Genomic DNA, 16,130 nt, shown 5'->3' with positions numbered 1-16,130 from the left:
AATCAATTTTGTAACCACAAAATACGAATTTTTCTGGTCGCATGTTTGGGATATGCATCATTAGTTGATTTTGGAATGATTTGCATTTGGTCTCAAATCCATTATGGTGGCTAAAATCCAAAATGGCCGCCAAACTCTACTGAATTTCATTTTGCATACGGTACATTTTTTGGCTGGAAAATACATTTTTGCCCATGAAATGTGACTTTTTCTAGTTGTATGGTAGAACCTATCAAATGTATTGGTGGCCATTTTGGGTTTGAGGCCAAATCCAGGGTGGCCCCTCGGCTAAATTGAAAGGGCATGTGCTAAGGATGACCGAACCACTGAGAAAACCTTAGTAGGAAATGTTTTTTTTTTCTTTGTTGGGATCTGTCTATTAACCCTTCGTTGGAGCAAGGGTTTATGCCCAAAATGTCACCTCCTCATTTCCCATGGCAATTAGCATACTTCATTCAACCTTTTTTTAAATTCCATCCATCGTTCTACCTTCAAAACTTGAGTGAGTTCATGCAAGCATACGTATGGGTAAGTTTGAGTTCATTTAATCAGAGTATAATTTTGACCGAGCAAAGTTTACATGAATACGGTTCACCTCAAGCTACCTGTCCAACATTTGTGCATGCGTAGATTAGTTCACATGGTCTAACTTTTCAATTTCCAATCATGCATTTCAGCTCTTAGAAACTGGGAGAGACTCTGCCAAAGAGGAGGGGCCAGCATTAAACTTGTCATATCCAATATGGAAGAGCAACGTAGAACTAGCAGTGGGACAAAGATCAAGGGAATTCATGAACAGGAGAAGAGGAAATGGAGGAGTGGAGGAAACACCAAAACTTGCAAGGAACATGGTTGGGTTTGGAAAACTTAATGGGGGAAATAGATTATGGGGCCGAATTGGGATGGCAAGATATGGTGGTGCATTACTTGTATGAAGTAGCCGGTTTGGCATGTACGTGCCAGTTCTCCATCCCACACGATCCTCTTCCATGACAGGTACATGGAGTTCCTTTCCACCCTGTTTATGCCTATTCCACCCAGCATCATGTCAAGTTTCAATGAATATTACTACGGTACAGATGAAGCACTTTTTTCAGTTTTTTGTAACCTTTAATCAATCGAAATGTAAATCACATAACAACTGGTCTCATCTCCGAATTTTGAAATACTGCAGTCATTTGTAATATCAAACTGTTCAAATGTTCTCTTTCAAATACCGACTCCGAGGTTGTTCAATAATGCGATTTGAAAGAACACTTTGTGCTCTGATGTTGGAAAAAATTTCAATACTTTTTCACATTCATCTCCTCCTGAGTTAAAAAGATAGCAAAGAGGGTTTGTTTGACAACACATTATGTGTGAAGTGAAAAGACAAAGCAAATTTGCAAATAGTGGGAGGATAAGAGCTTTTAAAATATACAAATGGAGAAAAGATAAGCACAGGCTGCACTTTTCTGGATCATAGCAATAACCAGAAAACTAAGATTACAGAAACGGTTATGTTTATCAAAAACTAGTGAGGTACCTGTGCTACGTATGGGTGGGAGCCCAAAATCTCAGAAAAATATGTTTTGTGAAATTTTATGAAAACTCTCACCCACTTTAGGACACATGCAGGGACCCCAAAAGGTGCACCAAAAAATTGTTGGGGCTGGCCCCGAAACTGTGGGAGTAGTACTGTGTAAAATCAATGTACCTTTACCGATGATGAAGTGAATGTTTCCACATGCGGTAAATGGTAAAACAGCGAATGCTGAACCCATGAAATTTGTTTACATGCGGAGAGAGGGAGCAGCTCCGTACGGATGGAAACTCAAAATCATCATTCTATTGAGAAATTTATGAAACCATCCACCCACCTTAGGAAGGAGAAAAGCGGCGTTGTTCGGGTGCAAACTCAAAATCACAATTGTATTGAGATACTACTGATCCAGCAAATGTTTCCACATGCAGCAAGTGGTGAAACTGTGAATGCCGAATCCGAGAATGTGTTTACATGCGGGGAGAGAGAGAGAGAGAGAGAGAGAGAGAGAGAGAGAGAGCAGCTTTGTACAGGTGGAAACTCAAAATTATAATTGTATTGAGACATTTATGAAACCATCCACCCACCTTAGGAAGGAGAAAAAGCTGCGTTGTTCGAGTGCAAACTCAAAATCACAATTGTATTGAGATATTACCAAACCAGCAAATGTTTCCACGTGCAGCAAATGGTGAAACTGCGAATGTCGAATCCGAGAATGTGTTTACATGCGGGGAGAGAGAGAGAGAGAGAGAGAGAGAGAGAGAGAGAGAGAGCAGCTTTGTACAGGTGGAAACTCAAAATTATAATTGTATTGAGACATTTATGAAACCATCCACCCACCTTAGGAAGGAGAAAAAGCTGCGTTGTTCGAGTGCAAACTCAAAATCACAATTGTATTGAGATATTACCAAACCAGCAAATGTTTCCACGTGCAGCAAATGGTGAAACTGCGAATGTCGAATCCGAGAATGTGTTTACATGCAGAGAGAGAGAGAGAGAGCAGCTTTGTAGAGGTGGAAACTCAAAATTATAATTTATTGTATTGAGACATTTATGAAACCATCCACTCACCTTAGGAAGGAGAAAAAGCGGCGTTGTTCGAGTGCAAACTCAAAATCACAATTGTATTGAGATATTACCAAACCAGCAAATGTTTCCACGTGCAGCAAGTGGTGAAACTGCGAATGTCGAATCCGAGAATGTGTTTACATGCGGAGAGAGAGAGCAGCTCCGTACGGATGGAAACTCAAAATCATAATTCTATTGAGAAATTTATGAAACCATCCACCCACCTTAGGAAGGAGAAAAGCGGCGTTGTTCGGGTGCAAACTCAAAATCACAATTGTATTGAGATACTACTGATCCAGCAAATGTTTCCACATGCAGCAAGTGGTGAAACTGTGAATGCCGAATCCGAGAATGTGTTTACATGCGGGGAGAGAGAGAGAGAGAGAGAGAGCAGCTTTGTACAGGTGGAAACTCAAAATTATAATTGTATTGAGACATTTATGAAACCATCCACCCACCTTAGGAAGGAGAAAAAGCTGCGTTGTTCGAGTGCAAACTCAAAATCACAATTGTATTGAGATATTACCAAACCAGCAAATGTTTCCACGTGCAGCAAGTGGTGAAACTGCGAATGTCGAATCCGAGAATGTGTTTACATGCAGAGAGAGAGAGAGAGAGAGCAGCTTTGTAGAGGTGGAAACTCAAAATTATAATTTATTGTATTGAGACATTTATGAAACCATCCACTCACCTTAGGAAGGAGAAAAAGCGGCGTTGTTCGAGTGCAAACTCAAAATCACAATTGTATTGAGATATTACCAAACCAGCAAATGTTTCCACGTGCAGCAAGTGGTGAAACTGCGAATGTCGAATCCGAGAATGTGTTTACATGCGGAGAGAGAGAGAGCAGCTTCGTACAGGTGGAAACTCAAAATTATAATTGTATTGAGACATTTATGAAACCATCCACCCACCTTCGGAAACCTGCTGGGACCCCTAAAGTTTCCACAGAAAGTTTGGCGGAGCTAGCCCCAAAACTGAGGGAATAGTTCAGGCATGGACAGACAGACAGGCAGACAGTCCTACTTTATGATATAGATATAACCATATATTGCTAAAGTATGCATGTTTGACAAATGACTTGACCCAAATTCGACTTTTTGAATATTTTTTAAATTACAAAATAAGAATGTCTGTAATCGCATTTTGTATACCAAAATCACAATGACTTTAGAATGGTGCTGCCAGGAGCACTAATATGATGTTGGGCTTAAGACCAGTGAATAATGACATCCAATGATGCCGCAATGGAGTGAATGTCTCAAAAGGTCAATAACACGTGTAATCACCATTAAAACGAATGAGTGCTGCAATCCTACTCATTCCCCAAAGAAGCCTCTAGAGAGAATCCAATCAATGGGAGTTGTTGCCATCCCTGGTGTAAAGTTGCCTCCAACTGTGCAAGGGTCTGCACAGAGAAGCCCCAATCATGCTCTGTTGGATTTGCTGGCCAGGACAATGTCGTGATTGCATTGTTGCACAAGAAGTTGGTAACTGCACGTAATGATGGGTCTGGCATTGTCATCCATTAACACAGATGTTATGAGAAGTGGGTGTTTGTCAAAAGGTGGAACAATAACACAAATTAAAATATCCCTCCACTATCTTTTGCCAGTCAAGTTACACCGTATGGTGCCAACTTCAAATTTACAATCGTAACAGGCAGCACCATATCATAATGAATCTGCCACCAAACGGAATGGACTCCACAATGTTCTTGGGTGTATACGCTGTGTTAGGTTGGTGCCAAACTCGAGTTCTCCCATCGGTCACATTTGATCAGGTGAAATTGGCTCTTGTCAGACAAATGTGTCTTCCTCCAGCACAGCTTTGTGTCCATGGGTGAGAAGAGGGCGTCTTCCCGGTATGTTGACTTTGTAACTCCACAGCATGTTCCGGCTAGATATTCCGGCTAGACGTAATTCTGACTACATTTAATTCCCTTGACTCACCTATATCTTTCAGTCTACTGCAGGACAAAAGTTTCCCTCAACCTGGTGTATTATTTCCTATTTGTGTATGGTGTATCATGAGGTTAAAGGTCAGAGGTCATGTAAGGTAAAAATCCTGTTACCTCGATTTGCTTGTGAACTAATGATGGGATTTTGTCCAAAGTTGGTACAAGTATGTATTGTGATTGAAAGATTAACTGATTTAATTTTGGGGACAAGAGGTCAAAGGTCAGAGTCTGTAATAGGATTTCTTTACCGCAATAACTTAAGAATGGCTTAAAGGAACTAAGTCAAATTTGGTACAAGTATGTATAATGATGTTAAGATAAATTGCTAGACTACATTATGGGGTCAAGACGTCAAACATCAAGGTCTCGATCGGTAAAAAAAATTATGTTACTGCGCTAACTCGTGAAACAGTGATGGAACTTTGACCAAACTTGGTACAAGTATATATTATGATGAAAATATGTACCGATTCGATTTCGGGATCAAAGGTCAAAGGTCATGCCAGGTAAAATGTGTAATAATGTGGGTGGAGGCATATCGGTCCATGTCACGACATCGAAGATTGCCGTTCTGGTTTGCAGATGACTCTACATTGTCGAACAGTACCCCATATTCTTCGATCCTACAAAATGTCTCTCTTATTAATCCTATTAAACCCTGTTGAACTGGAAGGATCATTAAACTAACTCCCATGCAGTATAACCACCATTTTTCATGTCATTCCATCTATTATTATCATGAAATATTTTCTCTTTAGGGAGTATGAATTTTTTTATCATCCAAAAACTTCTTGTGCAACCCCCACTCTCTGAGTACAACCACCAAACCCACACACAAACAAAACCACAAACAAATAAACAATCAAGTGGTCATAGGAACATATAGACCAATACCTACAAATCAATCGCTGTGACCTTGCCATTTGGACCTCAAAAACAATATGCTTAAAGCTTTTGATTTGGTGAATCAGTTCGGTGACCCAATATTCAAATTCTGTTCTGTTCAAATTTCAAGTCAATCAGATGAAAACTGATGATTGTATGTCATCTTGACCTTTGACCTAATACAATAGGCTTCAGTGACCCAACAATGCAGACTCTTACAGAGATATTATAGATTACAGTAGATCTGATCATGGAAGATCTATATATTAAAGTAGATCTGTGGGAGGACACCGACACACAGACTGGGTAGCCTGTCCAATGGGTGAGGCTAATTATTGTTCCTCTGCTGTTAGCTGTTCACACTTCCATATTCAAAGCATTTTTTATCCCTCACATAATAGAGTTGTCTGCAAACTACACTGCACATCACATGGGGGAAAAAATCCGACGGCGGTGGAGGGAGGTAAATTGTACCTGGAATGGCACCTTAATCAATAGCACCTGGACACCATCATCAGCAAGTCAAGATTAAGCTATTAACATGCTCCGAATGAATGCTTGTAATTATAACTTTTCATTTTAATCTATACATAACTAGAACGGTACTCGGTATAGCGCATACCTCTGCCAGGCTGAACAGTTTATATTTTGTATACCACTGATAGGCCGGATCTGGATTCTGACATGAACCAAATTCTAATGGGCTTGTTCTTGTTACCGAAACAACTCGTCCACCAAGTTGCGTCATCATGCTATATATCGGTTTTTATCGCAATCTCTCAATGGTGATAAGTTACTTAACAAATTCTCTGATCAGGATCCAGATCCAGATCTTCGCCAGAATTGAATCAATTTGTCCTTGTCACATACCCAACGTCTCCACCAAATTTTGTCCGAATCCGTCCACAACATTTTGAGATATCCTGTTCAGAGACACACAGACAAACAAACAGGTGAAAATATAACCTCCGCTCACCTTCACAGGTAATTATATTTACTATAATTATAAAGCTCTGAACATTATTAAATCCGGATTATTAAATTATTAAATATTTTATTAAATTATTAATTATTAAATTAAATAATTATTAAATTATTATTAAATATTAAATATTATTATTTAATATTATTAAATAAATAATATTATTAAATTATTATTAAACCAGCCGAAACCCGTGGAACATCCACGGAAGGGAGGATGTGGTGTATGGATAGAGTTTACCATTATGGATGGCATAGGGGATTTGCTTGTCCGAGTAAGAGTTAGGAAGAAAGATGAGAATGAAGAGGGCGTATATGAACAACGATCGTCGACACCGGCACAAATGCATGCTCTGGATTGTCCACTCAGTGAACGGCTTGCTTTCGCCTTTGCCTGTCCAATCAGTGGACGGCTTGCTTCGCCTTCGCCCAGCAGATGCCAATACGAATGCGTCGTAAGATGGCGTCGTATCGGCAGTTAATCGGATGCTTTTGGGCCCCAACGTCGGCTAATTCAGATTTTTCGAGTATGGCTGAACGTGATAAACAAAGAGTGCGGTTCGTAGATCGTAAATCCATTAGTGCCGTGGGCATCGGGTCACTGGGTGCGGCGTAAAAGGGATAACAAAGTCGAGTCCTTATGCTATTATTATATAGATAATAATAATAATAATTATTATTATTAATTATTATTATTATTATTATATTAATTATTATTATTATTATTATATTATTATTATTATTATTATTAATAATTATTATTATTAAATAATTAATATTTTTATTAAATAATAAATATTATTAAATATTATTAAATTATTATTAATTATTAAATTAAATCAGGATCCAGATCCGGATCTTCGCCAGAATTGAATCAATTTGTCCTTGTCACATACCCAACGTCTCCACCAAATTTTGTCCGAATCCGTCCACAACATTTTGAGATATCCTGTTCAGAGACATACAGACAGACAAACAGGTGAAAATATAACCTCCGCTCACCTTCACAGGTAATTATATTTACTATAATTATAAAGCTCTGAACATTATTAAAATCTCCTGCAATGAGGCTGAAGCACAAGGTCTCTTGTTTTCACATTGCAGGCAGGATGGTGGTCTCTCCATATTTACTACATCTTCTTCCATATTGCTCCCTCCCCTCTCTGTCCTCTCACATTCCCCAGCAAACTCGAGGATGCATGCATTCTTCCCATGACCCCATTCTGGTTAAACTTCCAAAATCCCAGCTCCGTTAAACATCTCATCCTCTTTGTTCCTCGTTTCTCCCATATACAGAATCACCTTCCAGAGGCCATTCTTCCCCACTATTCCCCCCATGGCTTCAAGCAGGCAGTGGGACCGCCAGCTCGTCATCCCCCATCCTGACCCCTGATCTTTATTACCCCCCAATAACCCTTCCTAACCCAACCCTCTTACTTGGTGGTCCTCCTCTCTCCTGCATTATTTTCCTGTTCGTTCATTCATTTGCCAATTGTTCCCAATTGTTGGACTGCTACCCCACTGTCGGTACAACCTTGCTCTTCCATGACCCTCGCGCTTATAGAGAAAAAAAGTTTTGAAATATCTTCATATAATTATTTGCATTCTTTTTCTCCCACTGCTTTTTTTTTTTTTAATCTCACTTTCAAAATCTTTTCTGACGTCATTCACAGGGTCTGGGAACCGACGAGGAATCCCTGGTGGAAATTCTTTCAACTTGCACGAACCAAGAAAAGAAAGCCATAACAGACATTTATCAAACAGGTTAGTCCAAATGTTTCTCATTCCATATGCATAAACATACTTGCACAAAGCCAACAGTGGTTGTTTATCAGCATAATACTGGTTCAACCTAATCAAGTTAGTTATAACCTTTGACTTTAAGCCACCCTACCCCATCTGATTGGTATAACCCTAACTTTTAAATGAAATGCACCAAGGTAAAGATGGTCTACCCATCAACCTGGCATGACATGTGATCAAGCTCATCGCACAGTTCGAGCTTGAGGATATCTAAATCAGTTATATTCAGGTGAGACATGTGTATATAAATTGAGAACACTCTCCAACACCCCCACCTCCCTCTTCTTTTTACTACCTGTCACTTATGAGGAATCAAAAAGTTTTCCCCCAACCCTGGAGGAATGTTCCTGTGCCAGACGTTTCTCGTTTTCTCTGTAATTTCCATATAGTGTCAGCCATTTGTCCCAGCGGTGGGTGAGTTTCCTCATACCATTGCAATAGAGGTCATGTGGCTGTTTCTAAACCTACCTTTTTGAAAAGGTAAAAAGTTTTTTACTCTCCCCATTTTTTCCCCAATGTCATTATGTATTGTTGGAGGGAGAAAACATTTTAAGTAAACCAGAGCATTGGTTGTAGTTAGTGTCTGGAGAAGGGTGACGACAATGTCTGTGCAAGGGATATCAAAATACACTTTTGTGTTGATAACATACTTACATGATTTCACTCTATTAAAGAAGAATGTGAAGAAGTAACTCTTCCTTCCCCCCAAAAATAATCCAAAAGACCAAGTACTCATCCCATATGCAATGAACCAAATTCATAAGTACTCTATCTCCATCATCAAGCAAGTCATGATCCATAAGCACGTTCATGTCATTGGTTTACGTGGGGTCCGGAGAGGGGATGGAGATGAGAGATCTGCATTCTCACCCCATTTTCAACTTTTATCCTTAAATGTCTCCGTTATTAAACCATAATTTAACAATTATGCCTTCGTTTTTAATTTATTTTAACGTTTTTCTCCTCTGGGGTTCATGGTCAGAGACGGCCAATTATCGCTGCAATACCTTTGGTGCCTGACGTACTTTTTCACATATTTAAGGACATGTGGACTCTCCTACCTCTACCCCTCATTTCCTTCTCCTTTTTTTTTTCCAAGGTGTGGATTAATTTATTTCAATAGCATGAGATTATGATAGGTGGCCAATTGATTACGAAGTAAAACCCAGATAATTCCCCATGTTCACTTACTGAGTAATAAATAATAATAATAACAAATCAATACCATTTGCTATTTAATTGATTTAACTATTTTCAACTGAACATCTCTGATATTAAGTATCTCAAGGCTTTATACCAAAATATGTGATTTTAAAAAAACTTTGATGTGAAGCAATTGGAGGTGAAAGGGATTTTCCATCCCTTGACTTGCACAACCATACACCTGATCACCAGTGGTGCTATCCTCTGATAGGTTTAGCGGAGAATGCTGTGGCCCAGACTTAATACTAGCTCAAATAGGAGTCTTGTTATCTTATAATAGACCTTTACAAAAATTCTGCACACCTATCTCATCAAACTCTTCTTAATACAACTGTCGGGGACACCTCTTTGTGCTGGTTGTACCCCACAACACAAGTCGGGAGCCAAATCTTCCCCATTCTTCCCCTGCTGCCCCGGTTCGTCAGGGCAGTGCGGTCACGGTCAGAGTGCAGATTGGTCCCATGGACCGGCCCTTTCCCTCTTGTCTCTCTTTCTCTCTCTCTCTCTCTCACTCTCTAACTCTGTCGTGGCTCTGACTTTGTGAAGGCCAGGTACACCATCCCAGATACCGGGAAACTTCGGATTGTTCCTGCAAGATCGATCGGCTTGTTCGAGAGAACTGTCCAGGGCCAAACAACAACAACAATAACAACTCTTCTTAATATAAGTAACCCATTCAATCATGTGTGTGCAGCACATAGTTGCTGGTTGCATCATTTCTATGAATCAGCCTGCTGATGCAGTGCTCCCCCTTTTCGAATATTGCAGGAATTTGGCCAATTTTGGCCGATGACACTCAACAACTCTTTGTGTAGGACACTGTGGGACCTTTAAAGTCCACCAGCAACTAATGCTCCAGCAACAACTAATCCCCTTCTCTCCCCATCTTGTCTTCCGCTCCCTCTTTTTATATATTTTGTTTGTCTGTTTGATTTGTTTGTGAAATAAATGTTAGCTCTTTCACGAGCCTCGATTCTGTATACAAAAAAAAACAAAACAAAAAAATGCTGGAAGACAGGACACCTGGCATAATGTCCCATCCAACGGGTGTGCTTATTGATGCATCTCCGTGTCTGTGAACCATCAGGGTTATGATTTATCGTTGGGCCAGGAATTGAATTGGGACTAGAAACCTCTAACTAGGCACCTTCCAACTCCAGAGTTCCACGTAAAAGTGGAATTTGTCTTATTGAGGATTCTTCTTAACTACAATTGACCGCTGCACTCAAGTGTGGCTGCAAAAACTTTCTTATTTGAGGAGAGGCAAGTCATAGTAGGTAAGACATTTTTTTTGTCTTGCGTAATATGAACTGCCTTGATGCACAAAATTATGTCAGATTAAGATGGGAGCATGATAGCTCAAGTGGTAGTTGTCTCGTCTTGCCATGGAGCTGTATAATCGGAGTGTATGTCCTTTACGGACAGAAATGCAACCTTACAGTGATGTCTTTATCAGAGATTTTAATTTATTCTGGAATGAAATGTAACAAAACCTGAATTCTGCCTTTCCTTTTTTTTTTTTTTTTTGTTGTTGCAGAGTTTAAATGCACAGTTGCTGATGACATTGCTTCTGACTGCTCCGGGGAGCTGCAGAAACTTTCGCTGGCTTTGGCTAAGGTTAGAATTACCTGAATCATAGTGATTAACGTGCTGCTCCAAAGCCATTTGCCTCTGGGACGGCCCGCTTTTCTGGCATTTTCACCTTCGTCGTTCGGGGACTGCAACACCGTTCGAAAACTGAGACCTTGACCCCTAACCCTCCGTGCTGTACTGGCCTCCGGTCCAGCTGCTGTGCTTCCTGGCTCAACAGCCATCTTTCTATGATTGTCTCACATACAAAGGCAGAAATTAAAGGCAAAGTGAATTAGGGTTGGCCCTATCTTTTGCTTCATCCCAGTCGAGTGGCCACCTGCGGGATGTACTGGGTTCGCCTAAATTAATTTATGTGAACATAATAAGAAAAAGGAGGCTTCTAAAAGCATTTGTCGAAATAAATCCATGGGTACACCAGCATTAGTACACAGAGGTCAAAGGTGATGAAATTTTCTGATGATTTTATCAACTTGACCTCTGCTGCTGATTCTTTAACCACATTGCTTACGCGCGATGACCTAAAGCATGTGGTTTTTGTTTGACGTACAGGAGATTTCAACCAAATTATCATGAATATATGTTTATGAATAAGGTTAAAAATATTTTCTCTAAAATCTTATTAGCTTTGTGTGGTAGTTTTCTTTTGGGGCATCAGGTCTCTCCGAGTAACTCAGATCAGAGTGCAACTCATGATGAGGTTAAATCGGATCAAAAAGGCCATTATGGTGCTTGATAGCAAAGGAATGCCAAGGAAGTATTTGCCACACTGAATAATAGCAAATCAATGGCGGTCTATGGAGGCCAGTTCTGAGATGGGTCTTTGGTTGATGGTCACACCAAGAAGTTTCACTCGTTTCTATCAAGGTTTTGATAGTTGGTGTGATGATGATTTCCATCGCCTCACGTCTCGGATATAGTGACTCTCACTGTTCTGCAGCTTCCATTATATTGAGCAGAATCGAGAAGTTTAATTTGTTTAGTTCCACAAAGTTCCTCGATTTGATCGACTCATCTGTCTCTTGGACAGCTTTTTCTTCTTTCGCTATCTACTCAACCTAACATGCAGATTTTCCAAATTTTCACCATCTCTTCGGCAAATGTGGCCAAAGTACACCAATGAATGGCTTTGAACATATTGTACAACTATTCTTTGTTCAGAACATTCTTCACACTCTTCTTTGAGAGCAACTCTCAAAAGCCTGCAGAACGTTCCTATTTGGTCATATTCCAGCTTTCGGATGAATATGTTGCCATGGGAATATATAAGAGCTTGAACAATGCGGACTGTAGTGGGTTTGCCGATGTTACAATTAGACCAGATATTGTTCAAGTTACTCATTGCTGTTCTTCCCATCCGTTGATGCCGGATAATTTCCTAAAAATTGAAGCTCTACTATTTATAATGATTTTCCATGTATGTCAATGATTTGTCCTCACCTATTATCAACACTTTAGTCTTCCTGGTATTGATATATAGGCCTATTGTTTCGCTTTCCCTTTTTGAAGTTGTAGAGAAACCTCTTTATTTCAGTGACAGACTCAGCAAGCAGAACTGTGTCATCTGCACATCTGATACTATGAATCTGTCTATCACCGACTAAAATGCAGTAATACCAGTTATCGAATGCTCTTCTCATGATGTTTTCAGCATAGATGACAAAACTTCTTCACCCTTGCTAATACTATGCTGACGCCCTCCTCGCTCCCCCATCCTCCTCCTTCCAATTTTCCCTCCCGAGAGTTTCCTTCTGTATCCATCTTGTCCACCCCATGCCTCCTCTCGTGCCCCCCATTCATCCACACCCATTGTTTGTCCGCCTCTCTTTGTCCCGGCCTCCGGCTCTGCTGTTGGTGTTTCCACCCTCTCTCTGCTGGTCCTTTTGTCCTGTTGTGTCCTGATCCGTTCAGTGTCCTAATTCTAGCTCTTCCACGAGCCGCAACTGCTCGTATGTATACAAACAAATAAAAAGTAGGTGTCAGGATTCATCCTTGTCTCTCGCCTCTCGAAACGTCAAACCAGTCGGAATATCCTACCTCATTTCTAGCACAGAATTGCTGTCATTTATGGAGTTTTTGGGGATTGTGAGATATATGATAGTTGGTCTACCAAAAGGAAACATAATTATGTTATTTGTGAGACTTAAATAATCCAATGTCAGGCTTACACATTTTGACCAATGGTGATCTTTTCTGACCACATGCCAATCAAGTGAAGAAGTGTACAGAGTCATGGAATCCGAGGTTGAGTGGAAGACATGTTGGTTAATCAGAAAAACTGATGGATCGATGATGTATCACACTGAATTGGACGCATCTAAAAACTGCAAGTCTTTCAGAGGATATTAATTCAGCTGCCAAATGGACATAAGATATTCTTCTTCTTCTTCACGAACCGGCTGGCTAGGACTGACATTCGACTAAGTTTGTTTGGAAGTTGTTCGTGATGCCGGTGATAGCTCCCCTACTTTTGACCAAGGACACTGTGTGTCCTTTAATATCCACTTAAAGCGCGGCGTTACGCGCGCTGCTTGTGAGCAAGGAGGAAGCGGACAAGCGGTAACATATAAACGTCTTTATTGTAAGACTACACTGTAACACTGAACTCTTCCGGGCTGGTCGCCCGGTGTATATCCTGAGGCCACGCCTACCCCTCGGGCGTGGCCACCGCCCACTTGGTGCGTGGAATGATGTCACCACGCCAGTGGGCTTTTGTGTCCGCCACACGCGCCCCCCCAGAATTCCCGCGCACCTGGAGGGCCAGTTTGCGGGGCAGACGAATGACCCGGCCGAAGCGCCCCCTGGCGATCGGCGGCGTCCGGGGTGCAGGGATACCAGGTGGGATGCCCCTGGCTGCCCCTGGGATGGGTGCAGGACCGGGGGGCGCCGTGGCGGCGGGGCTGGGCGGTGCCGGGGGTCCGCCCGCAGGAGGGCGGCCCCGACGCGGGGGTCGGGCCACTGGCGGTGGATGGTCCACATCGAGGTGGACCGGCTTGAGGCGGTCTACCGAAACGCGGTCAGGAGTACCGCCGATGTCCAGGGTGAAGTGCTTCGCCCCGGTCTCCAGCACGCGGAAAGGCCCGTCGTACGGGGGCCGCAGTGGTGTCCGATGGGCATCGTGGCGGACGAAGACGTACTCCGCCGTGCGAAGCTCCGGGGCGACGTGCGTCGGTGGGTGCCCGTGGCATGCCGTTGGCACCGGGGCGAACCTCTGGGCGGTCTCTTGCAGAGCGGAGCGCTGCTGTGCCGCGGACCATGGTGCCGTGGAGTCGGGGAGGAACTCGCCCGGCACCCGCAGCGGTTGCCCGAAGACCAACTCCGCCGCGGATGCGCGCAGGTCCTCCTTGGGCGCCGTCCGGAGGCCCAGCAGGACCCAGGGGAGCCTGTCGACCCAGCCGCCGTCGCGGAGGGTGGCCCGGAGCGCGGCCTTCAATGAGCGGTGAAATCGCTCACACAGGCCGTTAGCCTGGGGGTGGTAGGCCGTGGTTCGGTGCAGCCGGACCCCGAGCCCCTGCGCAACCGCCCCCCAGAGCTCCGAGGTGAACTGGGGGCCGCGGTCGGATGAGATGTCTGAGGGGGCGCCGAACCGGGCGACCCAGGTGGCGATGAAAGCCTGCGCGACATCGGCCGCCGTTGTCGACGCCAAGGGCACGGCCTCCGGCCACCGGGTGGTGCGGTCCACCATGGTGAGGACGTGGGTGAAACCCCGCGAGGGGGGCAGAGGTCCCACCAGGTCCACGTGGACGTGGTCAAACCGGCGTTCCGGCACCGTGAACGGGGCCAACGGGGCCTGGGTGTGCCGGTGCACCTTGGCGCGCTGGCACGCGAGGCATGTCCTGGCCCAGCCGCGGACGGCCTTCCGGAGGCCATGCCAGACGAACTTGTCGGCGATCAGCCTTTGGGAGGCCCTCGCGCCCGGGTGGGACAGGCCGTGGATGGCGTCAAACACCTGGCGCTGCCAGCCCGCGGGCACAATGGGGCGAGGACGCCCGAGGGAGACGTCGCACCAGAGGGCCGCGCCCGCGCCGTCAAACGGCACCTCGGTGACGCGGAGGCCCGTGATGGCGGTCCGCAAGGCCTGGACGTCGGGGTCAGCGGCCTGGTCCGCTGCCATCCGGGCATAGTCGATGCCGAGGTGGACTGCGTGGGCGACGGCCCGGGAAAGGCAATCCGCCACCGGGTTGTCCTTCCCCGCGACGTGCTGGATGTCCGTCGTGTACTTGGACACGGCCGAGAGGTGACGCTGCTGCCGGGCCGACCACGGCTCGGTGACCTTGCCCATCGCGAAGATCAGCGGCTTGTGGTCGACGAAGGCAGTGAACGCCCGGCCCTCGAGCAGATGGCGGAAGTGCCTGACCGCCAAGTGAAGTCCGAGCAACTCGCGGTCGAAGGTACTGTAACGGCGTTCGGGCGGGCGAAGCTGCCGGCTAAAGAACGCCAGCGGTTGCCAAGCTCCACGCACCCATTGCTCGTGCACCGCGCCCACCGCGTAGTCCGAGGCATCGGTGGTGAGGGCGATCGGTGCATCGGGCGCCGGGTGCGCAAGCATGGTGGCGTTAGCCAAGGCGAGCTTCGCGCCCGTGAACGCCGTGTCCATCTGCTCAGTCCAGGTAACGTCGCCTTTGCCCGGCTTACCTCGGAGAGCTTCGTGCAGGGGGCGCAGGAGCTGGGCGATACGGGGCAGGAACCGATGGTAAAAGTTCACCATGCCCAGGAACTCCTGCAGCCCTCTGATCGTGCGGGGGCGCGGAAACCCCTTCACCGCCTCCACCTTGGCCGGCAGGGGGACGGCTCCGTGCCTGGTGACACGGTGCCCCAGAAAATCGATTGTGGCGGCGCCGAACCGGCACTTTGCGGGGTTCACAATCAGGCCATGCTGGCCCAGGCGTTCGAAGAGCGTGCGGAGGTGGCGTAGGTGCTCTTCGCGGGACGCGCTGGCGACGAGGATATCGTCCAGGTAGACGTAGACAAAATCCAAGTCGCGCAGGACGCTGTCCATCAGTCGCTGGAACGCCTGAGCCGCATTCTTCAGACCGAAGGGCATGCGCAGGAACTCGAAGAGTCCGAATGGCGTGATGACCGCCGTCTTCGGGACGTCCTCCGGCCTGACGGGGACCT

General features: G+C 44.7%; 1 protein-coding gene across 1 annotated transcript in view; it reads left to right on the top strand.

Annotated features, from left to right (window-relative positions):
* LOC137420799 (annexin A2) overlaps positions 1–16,130 on the top strand; it is a 71,369-nt gene that overhangs the window by 35,430 nt on the left and 19,809 nt on the right. Inside the window, exons 7-8 of the mRNA XM_078772281.1 lie at positions 8,090–8,180; positions 10,960–11,039. Coding sequence (XP_078628407.1) covers positions 8,090–8,180; positions 10,960–11,039 — 171 coding nt within the window. The remainder of the gene's footprint in view (positions 1–8,089; positions 8,181–10,959; positions 11,040–16,130) is intronic.

Source organism: Myxine glutinosa, chromosome 2 (genome assembly GCF_964187855.1).
Source record: "Myxine glutinosa chromosome 2, kmMyxGlut1.1, whole genome shotgun sequence".
Taxonomy (NCBI): domain Eukaryota; kingdom Metazoa; phylum Chordata; class Myxini; order Myxiniformes; family Myxinidae; genus Myxine; species Myxine glutinosa.
The sequence above is the reverse complement of the archived record's forward strand: the minus strand, read 5'-3'. Positions and strand labels throughout refer to the sequence as shown.